This window comes from Labeo rohita, chromosome 13, assembly GCF_022985175.1.
Source record: "Labeo rohita strain BAU-BD-2019 chromosome 13, IGBB_LRoh.1.0, whole genome shotgun sequence".
Taxonomy (NCBI): domain Eukaryota; kingdom Metazoa; phylum Chordata; class Actinopteri; order Cypriniformes; family Cyprinidae; genus Labeo; species Labeo rohita.
In genome coordinates this window covers 28,423,672-28,449,648 of record NC_066881.1, presented here as the reverse complement: position 1 = coordinate 28,449,648, position 25,977 = coordinate 28,423,672, and the positions used below count along the sequence as shown (strand labels likewise).

At 32.2% G+C, this 25,977-nt stretch overlaps 1 protein-coding gene across 3 annotated transcripts in view; it reads right to left on the bottom strand.

The window, feature by feature from the left end:
- Positions 1-1,105: 1,105 nt before the first annotated feature.
- The window catches only part of prkg1a (protein kinase cGMP-dependent 1a), a 71,492-nt gene continuing 46,620 nt past the window's right edge, over positions 1,106-25,977 (bottom strand). For 2 of the 3 annotated variants that reach the window (XM_051125233.1, XM_051125232.1), the window contains exons 6-18: positions 22,466-22,543; positions 22,280-22,374; positions 13,343-13,408; positions 12,686-12,760; positions 7,003-7,099; positions 6,682-6,821; positions 5,050-5,139; positions 4,817-4,958; positions 3,579-3,742; positions 3,325-3,447; positions 3,181-3,243; positions 3,031-3,097; positions 1,106-2,246 (exon numbers count right to left, since the gene is read on the bottom strand). In XM_051125233.1, the coding sequence (XP_050981190.1) occupies positions 2,148-2,246; positions 3,031-3,097; positions 3,181-3,243; positions 3,325-3,447; positions 3,579-3,742; positions 4,817-4,958; positions 5,050-5,139; positions 6,682-6,821; positions 7,003-7,099; positions 12,686-12,760; positions 13,343-13,408; positions 22,280-22,374; positions 22,466-22,543 (1,299 nt within the window). In that variant the 3' untranslated portion in view covers positions 1,106-2,147. Of the gene's footprint in view, positions 2,247-3,030; positions 3,098-3,180; positions 3,244-3,324; positions 3,448-3,578; positions 3,743-4,816; positions 4,959-5,049; positions 5,140-6,681; positions 6,822-7,002; positions 7,100-12,685; positions 12,761-13,342; positions 13,409-15,188; positions 15,491-22,279; positions 22,375-22,465; positions 22,544-25,977 lie in introns of those variants that run through there. The other variant, XM_051125234.1, reaches the window with a different exon arrangement.

Here is a 25,977-nt window from a genome sequence, read left to right as displayed (position 1 = left end):
ATTTTGAAGTGAAATATATTCATTTTTGTAGAATGTCACGATCATGCTTTTTCTATATAAAAATGACAAGGTGCAGTCAAGCTTCAAATATATATATATATATATATACATATATAATTTATATATTTACAAATATATATATAAATAATAAATCATGTAGCACTGAAGACTGGAGCAATGGCTTTCATTGCAGAAATAAATTACTTAAAATATAATAAATTTTATATACACTACCAGTCAAAAGATTTTTGATGTTTTTTTAAGAATTCTCTTCTGCTCACCAAGCCTGCATTTATTTAATCCAAAGTAGAGCAAAACTGTGAAATTATCAAATATTTTTACGATTTAAAATAACTGCTTTCTATTTTAATATTTTTTTAAATGTAGTTTATTCCTGTGATATCAAAGCTGGATTTTTAATATTTATTGTTTTTATTATGCTGAAAACAGATGAGTAGAATTTTTTTTTTCCAGGTTTCTTTGATGAATAGAAAGTTCAGAAGAACAGCATTTATCTGAAATAGAAATCTTTTGTAACATTATAAATGTCTTTATCATCAATTTTGATCAATTTAGGGTGCCCTTGCTATAATTGTTATAATAAGAAAAAATGTTTCATGAACAGAAAATCAGAATATTAGAATGATTTTTTAAGGATCATGTGACACTGAAGACTGGAGTAATGATGCTGTAAATTTAGCTTTGATCACAGAAATAAATTACATATAAAAATATACTGAAATAGATTTCACATTATTACTGCTTTTTATGTATTTTGGATCAAAGAGAGACTTAAAAAAACATTAACAGTCTTACTGTTTAAAAACTTTTGTCTGGTAGTGTATGTGTTTATAAATGTGTGTACATATAATTTTTCCTCAATGTTCTATCAATAACATCTTAAATTGTACTGCGTTGGTTTGGTCAGTGTGGATATTATGATACTATTTTGTCAGTTTGGAGCTTCGTACAAGTTTAACATCACAAGGGTGAATAAACAGGACAGAATTTCCATTTTGCAATTAAAAAAAAAACAATTCACATTTAGAATATTTCAGCTGCACAAAAGACAGTGGAAGATCATGTGAGGACACAGGGAGTGTCTAAAACAGTTGCTTTATTGTGTAAAAAAAAAAAAAAAACCTAGACAGAGAGCGTCTGATGGACAGCAGCAGGCTGAAGGGATCGTATTCTGACATGCAGCATGAGGAGCGTCGCAGAATGCCGTTGATTTAAGGCACTAATACTGTTCATGATCTGATACGGCTGAATCTCTGGAGAAATCAGGATTATGTTCTTCCTGCATTTGATTAGTCGGGTTTAAGAAATGGCCATAAAAGGCAAACCAATCCTGTTTGAATGACACTCCTGTTTTAATCCGGCCGTTCACAGTGATCAGTACTTATCTCCTAATTCTTATAAATCTGAGACAATAAATACAGTACACTATTAATGGAGCTATGAATTTGAGGCACATCATTTCATGGGATAAAGTTTAAGAAGACCAGCGCTGGGCTCAGAATATCATAAACCGTAACGGCCGTCCACCAGGACAATAAATTAACAGCGAAGAGAGGCGAGAAGATGCGTCTATGGTGTCTTTGTGAGAAACCGAGTCTTACGATTGATGTATTATGATGCACGTGACAGATAAACCGATACATGTCAGGAACGCCAGCGTTTGCGCAAGTTTTTCAGGGTAGTGATGCTATGCTATTATTATGTACATGTGCTATAACGAATGAGTATTACTTTAGGAGCAACATTCAGGTCTGTCTGGACTCCTGCGACATACAGTGTGGTCTTCTTTTGAGTAGTCTGCACACGGAACGATGAATGAAGAGTTCGCAGCCAATCAGGGAGAAGAGCAAATCACTGAGGTCACAAGCTTTTCCCTAAATGGACTGTCTCCTCAGTCAACTCACAGTAAAGGTGGTTATTACGGGTCAAAGGTGAACGCGCACACAGACACGTGCTCACGCAAGAGATTCACGTTTTGTCTCCGGGTCTCGACAGTCCTTTTAGAGTCACTTCATTTCATCCACCTCTTCTCCTTCAGTCCATCCAGTAGTGCAGCATGTCTATCCCAGGCAGACGTCCCATGTGAGCAGTGTTGTGTATGTGTGCACGTGTGTATTTAGGCCTGTTTAAAAGTCTGTGTCCCAGCCTGAGTTATCATCAGGTGGTGGGTCTTCATTGTCCTCTGGAAAGCTGTCAAAGTTACTGGTGTCCGTGGATGATGTTACCTACATGTGCACACACACAAACAAAAAAAAAAAAAAAAAAAAAAGAGAGAAAACCTGTTAGCAAATGTTTTACAACGTCTCTTATGCTCACCAAGGCTGCATTTTTTAAAATTAAAAATACAAAAAGTTAAAATGTTTAAAATATAATTGTTTTCTATATTAATATATTTTAAAATGTCATTTATTTCTGTGATGACAAACATGAATTTTCAGCATCATTACTTCAATCTTTTGTCACATGATCCTTTAGAAATCAGGAATCTCTTTTTAAATTTTTTTTATTTGAAATATAAATCTTTTGTAACATCTTTTCTTTGTTTTTTTTAACAATTTAATGCATCCCTGCTAGATGAAAGTATTAATTTATTTTAAGAAAAAAAAAATACTCCAAACTGTTAAGTAATGTACACACAACACAATATTCAAACATGTGTCTTCTTATGTTTATTAGTGTGTGTGGTTTTTTAAAGCAATGTTTTATAGAGAGAAAGGCAAGTTTGCTAAAGTATAGTTATAACTAGCTGAATTAAAACATTCAATTAAAGGGGACACGGGATGCAAAATTTACTTTTAAATGGTGTTTGGCTATTAAATGTGTCTTCGCAGTGTGTCACAACCAAACTAACCTAAACTCTCTCAATTATCAAGCTGTTTTGATTTTCTGAGCTGTATAATGTCATAGAGACAGAGCGCATTTAGGCCATTAACAGTTTTTGTGACCATTTACAGTACTTGCACAGAGTATGTTTCTAGCCAAACATCATGCATGAGTGTAAGCACTTACATTAGGGATGATAGGGGGCGTCAGTGTCCCCTTCCTCAATCCATCCCAGTTAAACCCTTCAAACCATCTGCAAACACATTCATGATGTGAGATGATTAATAAAACTATATCAGGTTATTTTGCATGTTTTAAAGCGAATGTCAAACTCACTTGTGCTTTTGGATGTCTTTGACACCGTTTTTCAAGTTTCCTAGTCTTTCAGATGGTGTGTCTCTGAGAAAAACAAACAAAAAGAAATTGCTTTAGTAAGAACCACTAAGAAAGAGCCAATGTGTTTTATAGTGATGGACATACCTGCATAGCTTTTTGATAAGATTGGCAGCATTTTTGGTAATTTTTTTGGGGAATTCTATCATGTCGATGCCTCTAAGAATGATGTTGTATGTTTTCATTGGATCCGGGCCTGAAAAAGGAGGACTGAAAGATAAAGAGTAAAAAAAAATGATTTGAAAACCATGTCATGTGCTGTATAAATGAAAAATTCTGATATTTTAATATTTAATCTGTCTGAAAAAGTGTTTTCAAACATGTGAAGTCCTGTGTCTCACCTGCCGGTCAACAGCTCGTACATGAGGATGCCGAGGGACCAGTAATCTGCGGAGATGTCGTGACCTTTATTTAAGATGATCTCTGGAGCCACATACTCTGGTGTACCACAGAATGTCCACGTCTTCTTCCCAAAGCCGATCTTCTTAGCAAAGCCAAAATCCACCTTTAAAAGATTTACACAAGACATTTTAATTTTCATGCTTGAGTCTCCTTCGACATAAGCAAAATCTGACTTCTTCAACGGGACAGTCCATCCATAAATGAAAATCATTATTTACTCACCCTTATATTATATACTGTTTTGAATAATTCTAACATTTCTCAAAATATCTTTTATGTTAAAAAAAAGACTTTGGAATGACATGAGGGTGAGTAAATGATTTTTGTGAGAAATACACCTTTAAGAGGACCAAAGGGTGTACAGAAGAAGACCATCCATCACAATATTTTTTTGATATGCCCCCTACTCTGTCTAATAAAAATTAAAAAACACCTACAAATGGTTACCTACAAATTTTCATGGAACATTTTGTGTTCAGACTGCATAGTGAACTCCACTTGAATGAATGTCTGCCTTTAATTGTCTTTATTTGTTTAGTTTACAACCAAACAAACTTATTTTTGTGAAAGCGCTATCTTTTTGTTAAAAAAAAAAATGATATTTTATCTAATGTAATAAGTGCATTAACTGTAGATTTAGTCTCCAGATGTGACCCAGGACCACAAAAACAGTCATAGAGATTATGCATCACCTGAAAGCTGAATAAATAAGCTTTCTATTGATGTATGGTTTGTTAGGATAAGACAATATTTGGCCGATTTGAAAACCTGGAAACTGAGAGTGCAGAAAAAAATCGAAATATTGAGAAAATCACCTTTAAAGTTGTCCAAATGAAGTTCTTAGCAATGCATATTACTAATCAAAAATTAAGTTTTGATATATTTACATTAGGAAATTTACAAAATATCTTCATTAAAAACATGATCTTTACTTAATATCCTAATGATATTTGGCATAAAAGAAAAATTAAATTTTAACCCATACAGTGTATTGTTGGCAGTTGCTATAAATATACCCATGCTACTTATGATGTCTTGTGGTCCAGGGTCACAAATACTTTTTGAGTTACTGAACATAAACCACAGTGTTCTAAAATCTAGATGACTGCAGGTTATTATTGTTTTTATTATCCTCCTGAAACTAGTAGAGAACAAGTACTGGGTGTCCTGTTCTCACCAATTTGGCATAGCCTCTGTGGTCTAGTATCAGGTTCTCTGGTTTGAGGTCTCTGTATATGATGCCTTTGGAATGCAGGTAAGCGAACGCCTCCACCACACATGCCGTGTAAAAGCGTGTAGTTGAATCATCAAAGTTGCCCCTGTGATTAGGAACAAAACAGGACTGTTGTGAAATTCAGACAGCAACTGTACGAAGAAAACACTGATCGAGAGTGAATTGGAGGGTCTCACCTGTCTCTGAGAATAGTCCACAGTTCTCCACCTAAACACGCCTCCATCAGCATATAGAGGTATTTACTGTCCTTAAACGTCCTATAGAGCCTAAGAAAGCAAGAGGGGGGGATCAAGGTAATATAATTTTTATTATATTATTATTTTTTATTTTATATAATATTATAATATTTTTGATTATTATTTAGAATTCTAGGAAGATTTTATGATACTATAAAAATGTAGGTTTTTTTTTTTTGTATTTCTTTGCATTTCCCATTCATTTCGTATGTCAGTAATTTTTTACAATTTTTCCAACATATCTGAGTCACGTCCATGATTTGTGTGTGTGTTCTCATAGCTAATGTGACAAGAGTCACCAAGTGTCATCTCATTCTGACAAAGCAAAAATAAATAAATGAATAAAATCATTAAAATTTGAAATGTTAAACTTAGTTTTTGGTCAAAAGTGACTGAAGACGCAAACAAGACCGAAGGGACAAACAGGGTTGTTAAAACTAAAATTAAACCATAAAAAATTTAATTACTTAGAAAATAAAATATTTACATTTTTAAAAACTTACATTATTTCAGCTAGTTGTCATGGCAACATTCAAAAATTTCATGTAAAGTACTGAAATAACAAAAATAAACTAAAACTACAAACTTCAAAACTAAATATACATTTAAAAAAACAGAAAAAAACATGAAAATATGAACTATATCGATATATAGTTATATAATGATCTTGTGAACGATATATAGTATATTACTATATAACAGTATAATATTAAAATAATACTGGATATAAATCTGAAGTGTAATGTACACTGCAGTTTGAAAGTTTGGGATCAGTAATATTTTTATTGTTTTTTAAAGAATTCTCTTATGCTCTTCAAGGCTGCATTTATTTGATCAAAAATCCAGAAAAATAGTCATATTGTGAAATATTACAGTTTACAATAATAGTTTTCTATTTTAATATATTTTAAAAATTAATTTATTTCTGTAATGCAAAGCTGAATTTTCATCAGCCATTACTTCAGTCTTTAGTGTCACATGATCCTTTAGACATAATTGTGATATGCTTATTTATTACTTTTATTATCAATATTGAAAACATTGTTGTTGTTTTTTTGTTGTTTTTTTGGACCTGTGATTCTTTTTTTCAAGATTCTTTGATGAATAATAAGTTAAAAGGATTTATTTTTTAAAAATAGAAATATTTTCTAAAAATATAGTCTTTGCTATCACTTTTTTTTTTTTCAATTTGACACATCAGTAAAAGTAAATAAAAGTATTACTTTCTTTCAAAAAAAAAGAAGGGTAGTTTATATTGTTACAACAGATTTCTATTTTAGAATAAAACAGCATATTAGAATGATTTCTGAAGGATCATGTGACACTGAACACTGGAGTAATGATGCTGAAAATTCAGTTTTGCATTACAGGAATAAATTATATTTTAAAATATATTCAGATAGAAAACAATTATTTTAAATTGCATTAATATTTCACAATATACAGTTTTTTTTCTGAATTTTTGATCAAATAAATATAGCTTTGATGAGCAGAAGAAACTAATAAAAATAAATAAATAAAACTTTTTATTTGGAATGGCAGTGTAGTAGTAGGTGCTCATCACTGGAGTACCTGACTATAAAATCTGAATGCGCCTCCTGCATGATCAGCTTCTCCGAGCGGATGTGCTCCTGCTGCCTCGTGTCCACAATGTGGCGCTTCTTAAGGATCTTCATCGCAAATGTCTTCATCTCATCGCTCTTGAGCTGCACCTGAGAACAAAACAAGGTGAGTTAAAACTATTACTTAAACTTTTTGTTTAAAATGTCTATAACATAACTACTATTGAAATACACAATATGATCTGAAATCCATACTGACATCATGATTTGCAGAAAAATACACACACCTACATAACAAAAACAATGCACTGAAAACACAACGTTCCGTTACCAGCTCAACACGTCCAAATCCTCCAACGCCAAGAGTGTCGATGATGTTAAAGTCAGACAGGTTTAGATTGGAGAAGAATGCATTCTCTGCCTCATATCTGCATTTCGACAAACAGAAAGAAGTGGCGGATGAATGGAAGAAAAAATAGTGGGGCAACTTGAATCTTGATAATACAAATCAAAAAGATCAGGTTCATTTTGAATGCAAACAACAGGTTTTTGACTGTAAAGATCAATGAGTTTGCATCAGTTAATGACAACAATTAACAACAAAAATATGAAATTTAATAGCAATTATTGCAAACATACAGATGATTCATTAGAGGTCAGACTGGCATAACGATTCTGTAACATTGCAAAAAAAAAAATGTTGCTGGATATCTGTTTGCAGACTGTCCTGTGACCTGTGATATGTCATATTTTCCTCCAGTCAGAGTGCTTATATGAGCCCATCATACAGAACTGGCCAATCAAATCCCTTCGCTTCAGCCATGGCCAATGACACGATTGAGCTGCTATTTAGCTTGGCAAAAACCGCTTTGCTGTGTCACACTGAGGTTACGATTTTCCATGCACATTGCCAAGGGTCCTAAAAACCAGTGCACACACACTCAAAGCGTGCTTTAGTTATTATTCAATCCCTTCCACATAATCAGTTATTAGGCTGGCAGGGTCAGAGATGTGCAGCGCTGGCATGTTCTGCAGGAACAGAGCAATGCACAAACAAGAGTGCAGTTTTGGAAAGAGGCATGGATACAAGCCAAAACTCCTGGCTAAGACAATAAACAGAAGATATTCATTCCTCAGCTGAAAGCTGGAGATGTTTAGCGTCTTGAGAGCTGGCAGATTCTAACAACAGTGTCAAAGACCTATTAAAAATAATATAAAGTAAAATATGCCAACTACTTTTTTGTTAATAATATGTCACTTTAAGTAAAATTATTATTTTTAATAAAGTAATAAATATTGTAATAAATTTGGATTGCATAATCCAAAATTTCCAATCCAGTCCTCTTAGCCATGTGAAAACATCCCCTGCATTCAAATGCACGTCTTAAGTCAATCAACCGAAATATAATTGAGATTAAAACTCTCAAGGAGGAAACAGAGATTTGTGTGAGACCATCAAGGATGAAAAAAGTGAAATTTGTGACACTGGTTCTAGCTTCCAGCCTTCTTTGTGCTCCTGCGTGCTGATAAAAAGGTCTGGGCAGCTAGCAACACTGACATGAATTTCACATTTCTGCTGGACAGTTTTCTGATATTTTATGCCTGAGGAATCAACAAAATCAGTTTTAAAACTGCTTTGATTAAAATATAAACCTGGGAGGCATTTGCTGATTAAGCACATGATGCTCCGGGCTCATGGATTCTCTAATTCATTATAGCTGAAATACAGAGTTAATCTGATCGACCACTAGGTGGCAATATGAAGCTTTATGGACAGCATCTACTGTATTTGCAATACCTTGATTTCCATTGTACATGCATTACTGACACTAAAAATGTATTATTTTTGAACGGGAGGACAAGTAAAAATAAGATGTATTATAAATAATAATTAAAATTAAATGATGCACATTTAAATTAAGTTACAAGTTTAAAAATAAGTTATACGTGAATATATTAATTTATAAGTAAAATATGGCAATTTAAAGTAAAATATCTGTTTTTTATAATTATTTGTAATCACGTTTTTAAACTAATAAATATTTTAATTTCAATTGCATAAGGTGATATTTTCTTTTGTCTTTGCAATTTCCTTGATATCAATTGTACAAGCATTATTAAATATATATTATTACTGACACATTACTGCATACATATCATATATGAAGCAGCAGTGTGCGGTGGTGTTCTGCAATGAGTTTTTTGTTTTCAGTTTTTATTTATTTATTTATTTTAAATCAAATGTAATGTTCATGTCCTAGTCACATTTTCTTGGTTAAATAAACATTACATTACTACTATGAGGGAAGAAAAAAAAATCTATTTTATCATTTTACATTAACAATTTCATCAATATTTTTATTCAGTATTAAAGCTAAAGTATGAATCTCATCAAGTTAGTGTTTTTAAGCATTTTACAATTATTCTAAAATAACAACTCAAGGCAGCAACAATTTAAACAACATTTTATTTGTGAACTCATGTTCAGCTATTCTTTTTAATAGTTAACTTTTAACTTTTTTTAAATTTTTCGGATCATCAGTCATCAAAGCTAGGTAAATACTGGTCACAGACGCAGACATTTACTTTAAATTTCGCAAAGCTGATTACTCACTTAAAAACCACAGATCATGTTTTCATGCCATTTCAAGACTCATTTTGATGTAACAAAGCAGTTATATGTAAGTGTGAGTTGTTTACTTACTTTTCTTACTATTAACGCCTATTGTTTATTCAGACTGATTCACAAACGTGGAATGTGCATGAACACAAAAGGCGAGACTTATCACATGACTTCAGACATATTGTGATGAAGGCACTGCCTCCTCTCATGTGACTTTCTCCCATTAATTCTCAGTTGCCCCCCACCAAACCCATGGCACGCTTTAGGTTGTCTGTTATACCTCAATGGGCTCAGAGGAGACGAGAGACAATGCTTCTTTAGAAAAGCGAGTAATTTATACACTTTTGAAAAAAAAAATTCTTATCCAATATTTGATGAGGCATTGCCTCCCTTGCCTGCTCAGAGTAAACGCACCTGATATGAAGTCAGGGGAATGTTGAAAACTTGACTGATAACAGTCAATATTTTTGCAATTCTGTTTGGTGCCAGTAGTGATGCAAAACTGACAATTTTAAGTACCGGAGAGCTGAAGGCACTCATCTCATTAGAGTGTTCTCTATCTGTCAGCCTGGCAGCTGGAGATTTATTTACAGGTTTGTAGTTGAGATCACGGGGGACGCAGTGCAGGAGGTGACAGCTGTAGATGTGTCTTAATAAGCTTTAATCTATGACAGTCACACGGGCCACAGACACCTCTTCATTATTCATCAGAGCTCATTTACATTGCAGATGAGCAGATAAGAGGAAGAAAAGTTTCTATTTTGGTGTGATTTTTGAAGTGGGAAATGAGTTTCTGAACTATCCCAGAATCCCTCTTTCTCTCCCTCAGTGTCTGATATTCTATGTGTGAAATGTGATAAGGTTTCACATTTCTCAGAGCGGATTATTTTCTCATCGGCACACAATGATCGCATCGCTTTCTCATCGTGTTTCTTCACATCATGAACAGTTGCTGGTTCTTATGTAACATGTCTTCTGCATGCTAGCACAGCCTTTTCTGTTTTACAGCTCTAGAGTTACAGTAAACATCCTTGAGCCGCCCTTTGACAACTGCATTGTTATTGCTGCCATATTTCTAGAATTTTGTATTTTACTATCACCAACATTAAGAGGAAGAAACTAACTAACATATAAGAGAGACCAACCACATTTCACTTGTTTTATGTGATATCTGTAGGTGGTGAAAATCTAAAATCAGACATATGTGACCCTGGACTACAAAACCAGTCTATTTGTAACAATAGCCAAAAATGTATTATTGTATGGGTCAAAATTATAGATTTTTCTTTTATGCCAAAAATCATTAGGATATTAAGATCATGTTCCATGAAGACATTTTGCAGGTTTCCTGGCATAAATATATCAAAACTTAATTTTTGATTGGTAATATGCACTGCTAAGAGCTTCATTTGGACAACTTCAAATTGTTTCCAAAGTAAATATTTAGCAAGGATATAGTAAAGACATTTATAATGTTACAAAAAAAGATTCTATATCAAATAAATTCTGTTCTTTTGAACTTATATATAAAAAAAAAACTTAAAAAAAACTTAAAAAAAAAAAAAAAGTAAAATGGTTTCCACAAAAATATTAAGCAACTGTTTTTAACATTGATTATAATAAGAAATGTTTCCTGGGCATCAAATCAGCATATTAGACTGATTTCTGAAGACTGGAGTAATGATGCTGAAAATACAGCTTTGACATAACAGGAAATAAATTATGTTTATATAATTATTTTAAATTGTAATAATATTTTATATTATGTAATTTATCATTTTTATATCTGCATAATATATGTATTTGTAATTATTTATAATTGTAATAATACTATGCATGTAGTACTGTTTTTACCCTATCTTACTGACCAAAATCTTTTAAATGGTAGCATAACCCTGTCACAACATCTTGTCACAAACAAAACTCAAATGAATGAATAGATAGATAGATAAATAGACAGATAGATAGATAGACAGACAGATACATAGATAGATAGATAGATAGATAGATAGATAGATAGATAGATAGATAGATAGATAAACACATAAATATCGTTTAGAAGTGAATATCTTTCAGAAACCCATTGCCTTGCACAAAATAACAAATACAGTCTCTACTATACTTCCTCAAAGGTGGCCACTGTAACAGCTGGGGAACTTGTAAACAGGAGTGTGTGATAATGGCAAACAATTATATTTTCTGGAATTTTGTCGATAACAACAATTAGACAATATTTTGCTGAACGTGTGTTTGCAAGAGTAACAGAAATCAACTTTTCCAATGAGTTTAAATATAGTTTTACCTTTCATTGGCATTTATACCTTTATAAGGCTTTTTTACACAATAAAATGTATGCATCATTTTCTGTGTTTCAATTCAAATTGTAAGACACTACAGGTCTTTTACCAATAAAATGAAATCAGTATCAACCAAATTTGTTTGCATTTAACATGTGGCACAGAATCTGCATCTGCATCAAAGTTGAATACTGATATTTAAAATGATTTGGGGGGTTGGGGGGGTATACTTTAAATGTAAACCTAAAATCACCAGTAGGTGGCGACTGCATTAGGGAGTCCATGAGTCATTTATTCAACTGATTTGTTGATTCGGCTGATTGATTCAGTAGTGAAACGCCGCTGTGTGTTGATAAAATCGAGCAAAAATAAGAACTGTTATGTCTAAAATCATATCAAAGTCATACAGGGGCATTTTTGCCCCCTTATCTTGAATTCTGGGGAATTCGAAATGCATTTTAATAGACAAAATCATGCAGTGAAAGCACATGCAATAGTCTAACCTACATCTTGGTGTATGCGTGCACTCTCTGGTGTGTTTTTGTTTGTTTTTTGCAATATACTCGATAATGTGAAATCACATATCCTTTAAATAACAATTACCATATTATCATAGACAATATACTGTAGTCAACATTTTAAGTGAATCAGAAACTTTCATCAAAGTTGTCCTAAAACCAAAACAATACCCGTTGTTGTTTTAGGACAACTTTCAAATGTTGACTACTGTATATATATCACACACCCCTACTTATAAATATGACTTTGTTTGTCGTCACATATAGACTGATAAACCTGGTTTACATTTAAAAATTGTTTAAAAAAACAAAAACAAAAACAAAAAACCCTAACAGATTAGAGGAACAATTTTTGGTGTAACATGCATCAGATTCTACATAAACTGATATGAACTAGACTAGCATAATACTTTTGATAGTGTTGTGCAATATCATAAGAATTTTTTTTACTTTGTGTAACTTCAAAAACTAAAAGTGCTGATCACACGCAAGATGCTAATTTTGTACATGCAAGAATCATCGACTACTATTATGAATGAACCTCAGGAAAGAAAACATAATGATAATTTCACCTACTTTGCTTTTGCCTCTGCGTCTTCACTACCTTTGTTGGATACGTCTTCCAGACCTCCAATCAGGTGTTTGTATGAACTGAAAACAATGGCACAAACAGCATATTTAGAAAGATCGATCTTTATGACAAGTACACGACTGTTCAAAAGTTTGGGCTTGACATGAACTGCCATTTATCTTTTGAGAATAAACTCAAGTTGAAGATCTTTTAATTACTTCAGGTCTCTTCCTTAATTCAGTACTAATGTATAGTGAAATTTTTATATCTAAATGAAATACTTCTCCATCAGCTGTCACACAGATGGCTGATGGTTTGAGTCTTAGTCAGACAGGAAAGAGATTTTTCCCCGCCGGAGGGCACATACGGGCTTCTCTCTCTCTCCCTCCGTCTGTCTCTCTCTTTCCAGCTTATTGACACACGTGACACTTTAGCTATTTAGGTTGAGCTTGATTTATTGAGTTCTATAAGGGAACAGATAAGCACTTCAAACCCACAGATTGTGTTCCAAACACACAAATAGAAAGATCAGTGTAAAATCCACAGATGTTCAACTGGAAAACCTGGACTGAATTACTTCTGATGGAATGTCAGCGACACTTGTGATGTTTTAAGCAGCGTAAATAAACTCATGGCACAGGATAAATGTGACGTATACTCACTCTCTGTCAATCACAAGGCAGGTGACAGACTCTGACGCAATGACGTTAGCTGTTCTGATATCCTCCCTGTTCAAAAGACACAGATGCAATACAGAGAAAAATCATGTTATAATGTGATACTTTCAGAATCATTAACATATACGTGATGTGATCTAGGAAAAGCCAACATGTGAAATTTTACCTTTTTAGGTTTTAATACCATATAAAAGCTGGGTTCAAGCCCTTTCCAAAACTGTTTGAATGTAGCAAATCTTAAAGTTGGTTGATAGCTATGATTTTCAGGAATGGAATTTTGAGAAAAACGGGTTTAAAGTGAGAGAAGATCCTGTCTTGACAGACAAGATGAAATAGAATATAGAACATAAATAAAAAATGTATTAAAAAATATATGACTAAAATAATATTATTTTAACTATAAAATAGTTTAATTATTTTAAATATGTAATTAAATGATAATAGTAATATTCAAATAAGCTAGCATTAATTAACATTAAAGTTATTAAATAAATTATAAGTATCCTCAATATAAATAATTGTCAATTTATAATATTAAATTAATATGAATTATTTATAGTAATAAAACATCACAGATAATAACACAATGTTATCATAACTATCAGTATTATCATATTCAGAAATGAAAAAATAATGATTACATATATATGCATACATACACAGAAATACAAATTTACAATAGTGTATGCACACAAATATATATCATTTCATATATTTATCATTTATTTTTCATATGCTTCATATTTTTATTTTCACATACTTCATATATTTATCACTTATATTTTGTCTTCTTTAATGCTGTCCTTCAATTTCATGAGACGCGATTTGACCTCTTTTAAACTGTAACAATCATGCTGTAACTTAAACCAAATCATAAAAAAGGGAAAAAATATGATGAATTATTTGAAATATGTAATTAAAATTATAATAATACTAAAATAATTATATATAAATATAAATCACATATAGATAAACAGATAGGTTAACATTAATTAAAATATTTAAATTATTAAAATAAATGATAAGCATACTCAATATAAATGATTGATGTTGAATACTGATAAATTTATATCAAGTAAATGTATATCAAAGTATTCTGAAAATGTTTAATACAAAAAATGTATAATAATATTAAAACAACATTAATTACTAGTAATAAAGCAATGTTTTATCTTCTTTATTGGCTTCCTTCAATTTCATAGTGCTGTTTAAGTTTTTTTTTTTTTAACTGTAACAATCATCCATTATAAAACAAATCATTAAAAATAATATATATATATATATATATATAGATAGATAGATAGATATATATCACACACACACACAAACAGAAATACAAATTTAGAAGAAATTGTGTATGCATAATTTATATTAGTTCACTATATTAAAATTTATTTTCCCTTCATATATAATGTATATATAATATTGTGAAAAATAAATGAGGTATATGAAAAATACATGATAAAATATATATTTATTTTTCATATACTTCATACTTCATATATTTATCACTATCATGTTTTTTTTTCTTTAATGCAGTCCTTCAATCTCATGAGGTGCCATTTGAGTTTTTTTTAAAAACTAATAATCATCCATTTTAAAACAAATAATTAAAAATAATAATAATAATAATCATTATATATATATATATATATATATATACACACACACACACACACAAAATACAAATTGTGTATGCAGAATTTATATTAGTTCACAAAATTGAAATTAATTTTGTCTTAAAATCATGAGTCAAAGAAGTTCTTAAATAGTTATTAAAATATCAATATTTAGCAGTTTCAACACTAATTACAGAATTAAGTCAGCGTGCCTCGTTTGCTGATTGTCCTCTTCCCCACTGTCACCCCAGTTGCAGTCATCAGAGTCTGAATCCCACTCTGACCTCATGATGCTTTGTATGTTCACTTACCGTCTGACCTGAGCACAGCTATATACGCGCATATACTACTACAGTACACTACACTTCTATTACCGCTAAAACAATCACTGTGTGACATCTGTCCCATCATTGGCAGTTCTGTCCAGAGGAAGAGCTCTCACACACAACTCTCGGAAAGCAAAATGGGCTGGACGCTAAACGGTAGACGCACACTCGAATACACATGCACGCGCAGCGTCTGCTCCTGTGTCCAACTGCAAATACTGCCGGATACCACACACACACACACACACACAGCCGGATCCAGTTCCAGCTAAACACACTTGTACTTTGCAGAGGTGAGAATTCTTCACAACACATTGGCTCTAAAGCTGTCACAGCACAAATACACAATAACGCAACTGCGAAGGTCACAGCTGCTGCACAATAATACCGTACACAGAGAGAGACGGAGAAGAGGAAGAAAATCTGTCATCATTTACTCACCTTCACTGACGTGCCAAACCCATATGAATTTCACTCTTCCGTGGCACACAAGAAATTTCGCAGCATGTTGAAATTGCTTTTTTGCTTAAAATGGCTACACAAAAGACCAAATGTACCTTTATATTAACACTTACATAATTCTCTTTTAATGCTTTTTGTTAATTTTTATGGTGCCACTGATCCCTATTTATATGCAATGCATGGAAAAAATACCTTTAATGCTTTTTGTAGGGCCCTATGAAATCCGTTTAGTTTTTTTCCCCCACATTCTGATTTTCAAATTCCGTTTTTTCTGTTTTCATTTTTCTGGATTCTGTCTTTCTCTGTTTTATTTTTATAGACTCTCTTTTAATGGTTAAATTAAAAAAATTAATTGAAATCATGAAACTTTTAAATGTTTAATAAAATTTAAATTTTTAAGGCCCTATGAAATACATTTCACTTTATTCTCAAATTCAGTTTTCTTTTTACCAAATTCTGTGTTTTACATTTCTTTTCTGTATTTTCATTAAATTTAAAAATTTTCATTAAAGTTTAATAATCAAAAGCATCTCTAATTACCTTGATATAAAAAAAATAATAATTTATCACTATTTTATTTAGATCATTTTTCCTTTTTTAATTTTTACATTTTTCTGATAAATAAATTCTGATAGTTTTCTGGTAAATATTCCTTTTAAAAAAATCATGATTTAATAATAATTTTATTAGTGGTAGCAGTATAATTACATTAAGTAATATATTTCTGTCACAGTTCCTTCAAATTATTTTGATGGGTTGTTTGACGAGTATATGATATGACGACAGTTTTTCTCAAAAGAAATGGTAAAATGCTCATGAAGTGACTCAGAGCAGTTCTAAAAACTATGTTTATGTGCTCATGTACTCATATATTGAGGCTGCAGAGGCTGAAATCACAAGCATCACACGGGCTTCAAAATGTGTGTAGTAAACAAAACCGCACACCTGTGTCATTCATTCATACAGAGACACAGAACATGCAGGATTCATATTTAAATAATAAAATACATATTTAAATAATAAAATCTTTTTGCAGCTTAACATTCACAGACACTAGTCCATATCGCATTTTGATTTAAGTCTTTTGATTTATTGATCCAAAATTTGGCAAATTTTATGACTATACATTAAATTCCATTTTTATCACTGGATTGCGATTCCATCTGTGTTTTCTGCATTGTGCAAATCATAGGGTCCTATTTTTGTCATTTTTATGGAGCCAGACTGTCCTAATCCCTATTTATGTTCAATGTGTTTAAAAAGATGTTTGGACATACTGCTAAACTTGTCTTTTTCTGTTTTATGATAGTGTTAACTTTGTCAGCTGTTTTTACATTTAGTCAAAACGTTCCTAACCATGTTAGTCTTTACCATGTCAGTCTAGTTTTAGTCAGTGAAAACATTAAGTCATGCTAGATAGTAGTTAAACTGATTATCACAATTTGCTTGCCCAAAGTTATAATGGTGAATACTCATCATGATTGTGTCATCTGAGAAATAAGCAAAACCTCATCTAGTTTACTGATGTATTAAATGATTATAAATTAACACAGTCTCTACATTATAAAAACCTGTAAAACTCAAAAGCTTCTACCCAGAGGTAAAACTGTGAAATTCCTAATATTAAATCCAGTAATTCCAAATTATATATTTGCTTTTTTACATCAAAACAACAACAATATAAATGCAAGTGCATTTATTCAGCAACTACAATCGCAAAACCAGTGATAAGGGTCAATTTTCTGAAATTGAGACTTATACATCATCTGAAAGCTGAATAAATAAGCTTTCCATTGATTTAGGATAGGACTATTTGAAATTTGGAATCTGAGGGTGCACAAAAATCTAAATATGCAGAAAATCACCTTTAAAGTTGTTTTAAATTAAGTTCTTAGCAATGCATATTACTAATCCAAAATTATTTTTATATATTTACGTTAAGAAATGTACAAAATATCTTCATGGAACATGATCTTAATATCCTAATGATTTTTGGCATAAAAACAAAATGTTTTCATTTTGACCCATGCAATGTATTTTTGGCTCTTGCTACAAATGTACTTGTGCTACTTATGACTGGGTCACATATAACCCATGTTTAGATGTATTACAGTTTGTAACTGAGAAGGTCTGATGGTGGATTTACAGCTCTTAACTGGCAACCCAAAGCATGAAAACTTGTGGCCTTTTTTCTTTTTTTATTGATTAAAATCTAAAGATTTTGGATATAGAAAGTTTTTTTTACATTTTAAACTACATTTTTAGTTTCACCTTTTTTATCTGTGATATTGTAAACTGACTATATTAATATAGTCACAGATAGTGTTTGATAATGTTGGTGTCATCTGGTCTTATAGAATAATATTTTACAATGTTTTTTTTTTCCATCACCATTTTATGACAAGTCGGGAGGTTTGGAATGACATGGGAGTATAAATAATGACAGAATTTTCCTTTTTTGCTGTACTATCTCATTCATTGTATTGTGTGTGGGTCAGTGTGCTGTAAGTGGGACACGTTCACCTGCATGAGGAAACACAGCCTGAAAAAAACGACACCCTCAGCGCTGCCAAACGTGTCTGTGAACCAATCAGGTGTCAAATGCTTCAGAATGCACATGCACACACGCATGGATTTAATCCCCAGGATCAAGTGATTCTTTTATCAAGTTCTGGACACTGTTAATGATCTCCGTAAAGCGCGAGCCAACCACAAGGTTTCTGCCGTATACAAGGGCACAGTGGGACCTCTTACGGGACAGTGTTTAATTGATCTCAGAGGAATCGGACTGACCCTGTACAATGTTCTGGCCTATATTTCACCTCCGATCACAGCCTTGCAGCCCGCATCAGAAGACTGCTGAGCTGGACACCTGATACACAACGGAGCATATCAACATGCTCTCAGGATCACTGTTTCCTAGTAACACAACCAAACGCAGGATTATAATCAGGGTAAACAGTCCCCTTAAACCAGACACCACTACAGAAAAAGAATAGAATAAGCACACTTAAATAGAACCAAACAGAACAGAATAGAGCACAATGATCATGAAGAGAGCAGAAATTAATAGAACTAAAAGGATAGTTTTTTAAGTCATTATTAACTTACCCTGCTGATGTTTTCACCTTCTTTCTTTTTCAGACCACAAAAAGAGACATTTAAAAAAATGTCCTGTTTGTGTTCATCCATATGATGGGAGTGACTAGCAACCAACTTCAAAGAAAAAAAATGATCCCATGCAGGTTGTGCTGCATTTTCCAAGTGTTCTGAGGGCATGTGATAATGTTTGGTGAAAAATGAATTATTATTTATTATTATTTAGCAAAAATCCTGACTTTGGCCATTGGTCTGCTGTGCATAACTGCACGCTTCATGAGACTATATTAAAATTATGAGACTATATTTGATGCATCAGGTTTCCTTCTGGGGCATCAGTGAGCGTTTGAACCTTGTGTAATAGTTGCATATAAGTCCCTCAGCTGTCCTGATGGATCTCAAAATCATACAGCATATATATATATATGCATAATTTAATAATTTTTTAGGACCCCTATTTCATATTGTGCTTTACTAAACTTAATTTCTCAAAACTGTGCACTTGTTTGCAGACCAACAGTAAGATTTTTTTTTTAAGTTTTTTAAAAGTTTTATACCAAACCCAACTGCTCTCATAACACTTGCAAAATAATTCACTAGGGATCATTCTGTTTTGCTTCTTTTGCATATTTTACATGGACAAGCATAAGCAGGACATTTTTAAAAAAGTTTCCATTTGTGGTCTGAAAAAGAAAGCGGTCATTTGGAAACAGCAAAAGGGTGAGCAGTAAAGACTGAATTTTAATTTTTGGTTGTACCATTCCTTTAAAGGATTAGTTCACTTATAGAATAATTTTTTTTTGAAATTTGCTTACCCACAAGTCCAAGATCTTCATGTCTTTCTTTCTTCAGTCGTTGTTTTGAGGAAAACATTCCAGAATTTTTCTCCATATTGTGGACTTCAATGATAGTCAACGGGTTGAAGGTCCAACCTGCAGTTTCAATGCAGCTTTAAAGGGCTCTACACGATCCCAGCCAAGGAATGAAGGTCTTATTTTTAAAAAAAATTATATATACTTTATAACCATGAATGCTTGCGCATTACACACTGGAACGGTCACACGTGACCTAGGCGGAAGTACCTACCCAGCAAAGTGAAAAAAAAGTCAGCCTTTGCAAAAAAAAAAAAAAAGGTAAAACTACAATGTCTGACGATTTTTAAGTTGCAGGAGAAAACGAGCGCATAACCTTTCCAGCATGATTACGTAATGTGTAAAGTCATAGATGCACACATCACAGAGCTAGTGCAAGACGAGCATTCGTGGTTAAAAAGTATATGATTATTTTTTTTCCTTTTAGAAAATAACCGATCACTAGACAAAACGCTTATTCCTTGGCTGGGATCGTGTAGAGCCCTTTGAAGCTGCACTGAAACTGCAATTTGGACCTTCAACCCATTGATCCCCACTGAAGTCCATTATATGGAGAAAAATCCTGAAATTTTTTCAAAACTGTAAAAATCTTACTTTCTTATCAACTGAAGGATGACATGGAGGTGAATAAATTCTCAGGATTTTTTTTATTCTGGAACTAATCATTTAAGCATGTTAAATCAGAATAGAATAGAATAGAATACATTACAATAGAAACTCTAATAATGCATAAGAATAATTGATGATTTCTGACCAGATTATAGCTACATGCTTCATATTATCCTATTCTTTCCTCAAGTACTTTTGTCCCTTAAAGGAGAAGTCCACTTCCAAAACAAAGATTCACATATAATGTACTCACACTCTTGTCATCCAAGATGTCCATGTTTTTCTTTCTTCGGTCGTAAAGAAATTATATTTTTTGAGGAAAACATTTCTGCATTTATCTCCATATAATGGACTGCTATGGTGCCCTGATTTTGAACTTCCAAAATGCAGTTTAAATGCAGCTTCAAAAATCACAAATGCGATTGTAAATGAGTCCAGCCGAGGAAGAAGGGTCTCATCTAGCGAAATGATCGGTTATTTTCATCAATTAAATACAATTTAAATACTTTTTAATCTCAAACGCTCGTCTTGTCTTGCTCTCCCTGAACTCTGTGTATTCTGGTTCAAGACAGTTAGGGTATGTGGAAAAACTCCAATCGTATTTTCTCCCTCAACTTCAAAAATCATTTCAAAATCATCCTACATCACTACAGAAGTACCGACCCAGTCTTTGCAAAGTGAACATGCAAAGAAGATCAAACACCCTTAACAAAAAAGGCAAAACAGCGATATAGGATGATTTTGAAGTTGAGGGAGAACATGAGATGGGAGTTTTTCGACATACCCTAACTGTCAAGAATCAGAAAAAAACAGCCAAGGCAGAGTAAGACAAGAAGAGCGTTTGACATTAAAAAGTATATAAATTGTATTATTTTTCTGAAAATAACCAATCGTTTTGCAAGATAAGACCCTTCTTTCTCGTTTACAACCGCATTTGGGACTGTTTGAAGCCGCATTTAAACTGCATTTTGTACGTTTAAAATCGGGGCACCATATCAGTCCATTATATGAAGAAAAATGCTGAAATGTTTTCCTCAAAAAAACAATTTCTTTACAAATGAAGAAAGAAAGACATGAACATCTTGGATGACAAGGGGGTGAGTACATTATATGTGAATCTTTGTTTTGGAAGTGGACTTCTCCTTTAAGCCCTCAAATTCATTTTAACGTGTCCCTTGCTATTGTTGGTTGCTCTAATGCATGTGTAACTGATCATAATCATAGTAGCTGATTCTCTAAACAAACAAAAAAAAAAACTGGAAAGCTCCCTGGAAAAAGATGTGGTCTAATATAATTTCTGAATAAACCTGTTTTCACTCAGGCATAAGAGGGAGAGGCTGAGCAGTGCTTTTAAAGATGTGCGAATGTAATGTCATGTGTTTGCTATGCAAGCACAGCCACTCAGTTCATGATTATAAACAGTTTATGATTCCAAAACTTCTTACAATTCCAAGAGTGCTTTTAACAGCAGCCACAAGATGGCACCAAATCCTTTAATAACTAATAGGGTGACTCTCATAAAAACCTTTCCAGCTCACATTTCACCACATAATCAAAAAACATTTTTTTCATATTTCATGTTATTATTATAATAACAGTCCTCCACATTTTCAATGAGGAATTTTCATTCCCATAAATCTTTTCATAAATCTCAATAGTGATTGTTTTATTTTCTGTATTGTATTTTTTTCTCATTAAGTAACAAGAATGAGATTTTCTGCATGCTTTTGGAGGGTGTAAATGTCAAACCAGGCATTAAAATAATGTCAAAAAGACAAAAAGCTGACTTTTTTTTCTTTAAGCATATGTGAATCTTATAAAACCTTGAGAGGTAATGTGAGATTCAGTGTATGAGAAATCATCCTGGATGTGCCTCCAAATATCCAGTTTAAATTTGGTATCTGACTCTAACAGTTGTGTAGAGGGCAATCTCACCCTTGTAGGGCTTTTTCCCCAAATGAGTCTCCTTTCCCCATAGAACGCAAGTAGACGGGCTCCTGGCCCGGACAGTCCTCTCGAGTCATTGTCACCTGGACAGGGGTGAGAACAAGAGGAAGAGATATTAGCATGGGATCTTCTTCACAGCATCACTGCTTGCACTCTGCACTGAAATAGACTTACCTTTCCTTTACTGATAATGAAGAATGTGTCTCCTCTTGCCCCCTGGCGAATGATGTAGTCGCCATCCTCATAGTGGGTCTATAAGAGAGAGAAAATTGGTTAGAGGACGTGAAGATGATATGGAAACAGATGATGGAGAAAAATACAAGTGACACCTTCTACGAAGAGGGTATGAATAGAGGATGTACAGGCACAAGATCCAGCAGATTTCTAAATGGAAAAGAGACAGCACAACATCTCTCTGACCCCCGCTGTGCTATCTAAGACCTTGACCTCCAGACACATCAGTCTGAAATCAGATATGACCAGCAGATAGGAAACCGAGCCCACAAAGTCTCTGACACAAGCAAACACTTTGTTCCAACATCACCTAGAGTCTGACCTCCAGCAAAACACCCACATACACACTTGCAGTCACAGGAGAGAGATTTTAGGTTTATTACTGATATATTTATAAATGATCAAAAATTATGAAAATAATAAAAAAAATGATTTATACATTCCTGTCATTTTATATATATATATATTAAAATTATTATTATTATTTTTTTTTTTGTTTTACAAATTTTATTATTTTCAACAGATTTCACAATGACAGATTTTTGCAAAAAAAAAAAAAAAATTTCTTTGTTACTGTAAAATTACATTTTCAGTATTTTGATTTTTAGTTTACAAAAATAATAAAAGCAAGCATTTTATAACAAAACCCCTATATATCCATTACTACAGATGTCATCTTGTAGACGTCAAAACAAGCAGACTTCACTGCATTAATGCAGTTTTGAACATCCATGTCTTAAATTTACAGTACATATACAGGAGAAAGCTTTTTAGGTTTGATATATTTAGAAATGATTAAAAATGTATTATTTAAAACAAAAAAATTATTTATACATTCCTGTCATTTTTATCTCAATGAAACCTCCTTGTTTAATAAAAGTAGGTAGGTAGGAAAATAAATAAATAAATAAATAGATACAACTGTGAATGCGCTTTAATCATACATACATATATACATACATATATACCTTTATATATATATATATATATATTACATTTTAGTTTGCATTTTTATTCTTTTACAGATTTCACAATGACAGATTTTTAACAAAAAACATCTTAACGGTCCTTAAAAAAATGTTTCTTTGTTAATATAAAATTACATTTTCTGTATTTTGACTTTTAGTTTACAAAAATAATAAAAGCAAGCATTTTATAACAAAACCCCTATATATCCATTACTATAGATGTCATTTTGTAGACGTGTTTCAAACCAAGCAGACTTCACTGCATTAATGCAGTTTTGGATATCCGTGTCTTAAATTTACAGTTCACATACATCGGTTCCAAAACTTAAATCATACTTGAAAAATTATGAATGTCATAATATAACTAAACATCAGACGTACATATAACATGCATATAACATTTGAGAAGAAAGTGTCCAAATACTTTTTGTCTTCACTTCGAAAATCTATTATTTTATCGTTTAACAACTTTTTTTTTCCTTTTTTTTTTTTTTGCTTGAGTGTACAAAATTATTTTTGTGTTGTCTTTATTTTAAATGCATGCATCTTGGTTTGACATGCATTCACTAAGTTTATCTTAATTGTAAAAGGGCTGTTGTATCTAAACAGTTTGATATAAGTAAATACTAAATTAGTATCAGTGTGAATATTCAGTAATGTTAAGATTTTATATATATGGACTCTAAATGCAGGCAGCTACACTGTATATGTGCAATTAATGGAGGAGTTGCATCAAATATAAGACACCACAAAAATGATGACGAATGGACAGATTCTATTCATGTGTCCAGATTTTCATTCCCCAGAGCCTCTGGCATAATTACATATGCAAAATTAACATTTAACTTTAAAAAGCTTCAGCAAATTTAAGGTCAATTATTAGCTGAAAAGACTCCCTCCACTCACTGCAAATTCATAACATTTATTTAACAAATCACGTCACAAAAAAAAGAGCTCAGGATCAAGTAATGAGAGTTTGACCTGAATTTAAATATTCACTGAGAAATCATGATTGACAGGAGAGTTATTTTAATGGCGCAGAGCTTTTAGTGACATTAAATACTCTCATTACTTGATCTTACTTCCTTAGAAGTAAGAAATTTGTTCTGAGCAGTCAATAGAGCAGATCAACTTTATAAAATTAAAAAAAAACAAAAAAAAACACCTATTATTCAATGATGAAACTGATTGATGGAATTAATGAGAATTTATACCTATTTAACTTGCAAGTTGGTACCCTACACCTCCTACCTGACGGCATCAGCTCATACTCCTTATGAAGAATATGGCTTAGATCACCAATAATCTTTAAGACTTCTCAAAAATCTCTTAAAGTTAGGGGCACCATACCAATTATTTTTCCAGCTCTCCTAACCACACATTAACATCACACAATCTCAGATTAACATGATAAAGGTTGGTTTATATCTCAACCAATGGGTCGAGGTTTGCCTGGTTATAATGAACCAGCTAACCCCTGCTGGTAGATGCTGTAAATACAGCTCTCCATTAAAAAAAACTAAAGGCTGAAGGCCATTTTAAAGTAGCTGTATTTTGACAGAAATAAAAACATCAGCAAAAAGTGTTGTTATTGTTAACTAATATTGTTAGCCAAGAGAATATTAAAGACTATTAAAGACCATTTTTGGTAATCAAAGCTGAAATGCATAAAATATAAATATTAGATGAAAACTTGAAGAACTTGGAAAAAGTTAAAAATTAGAAGTTTTGCCTTGGAACATACCTAAAAACAAATGAAAGCCTGTTTCCGCCCCATAATAAAGAATCAAAAAAAGGTAATTGCCACATTTTATCTCACAAATCAGACTTTTTTCCTCACAGTTGCGAGATGTAAACTTTTTTCTTCCACAGAATTACATGATAAACTTGCAATTGCGAGTTATAAAGTCAGAATTGTGAGATATAAACTCACAATTGTGAGAAATAAAGTCTGAATAGCCTGATATAAATTCACAATTTCGAGTTAGAAAGTCAGAATTGCGAGATATAAACTTAAATAAAGTAGGATAAGAATTGCTAGTTATAAAGTTGCAATTCAGACTTTTTTCTTGCAAGGTTATAACTTGCATTTCTTATTTTTTTAAATAATGTAATGTTTATATATGTCTAGTTATAATGTCCAGTTCAGACTTTATATCTCACAGTTCTGAGAAAAAAAAGAATTGCAAGTTTGTATCATGCAATTCTGAGGAAAAAAAAACATAATTGCAAGATAAAAAGTCAATTACCTTTTTTTCATTTTTTATTCAGTGGCAAAACCAGGCTTCCATAGAAAGAAATTGAATTTTAAGTTGTAAAATTACTAAAACTGAAACATAAATGAATCAAAGCTAAATAAAAATGTTAAAAATTAAAACTAATAAAAATTACAAAATTGAACAAAAAAAAATTAAAATGAACACTGAAAATATAAATCTTGTTCAAAATATTAATACTGCAAATATATAAATAATACTAAATGAA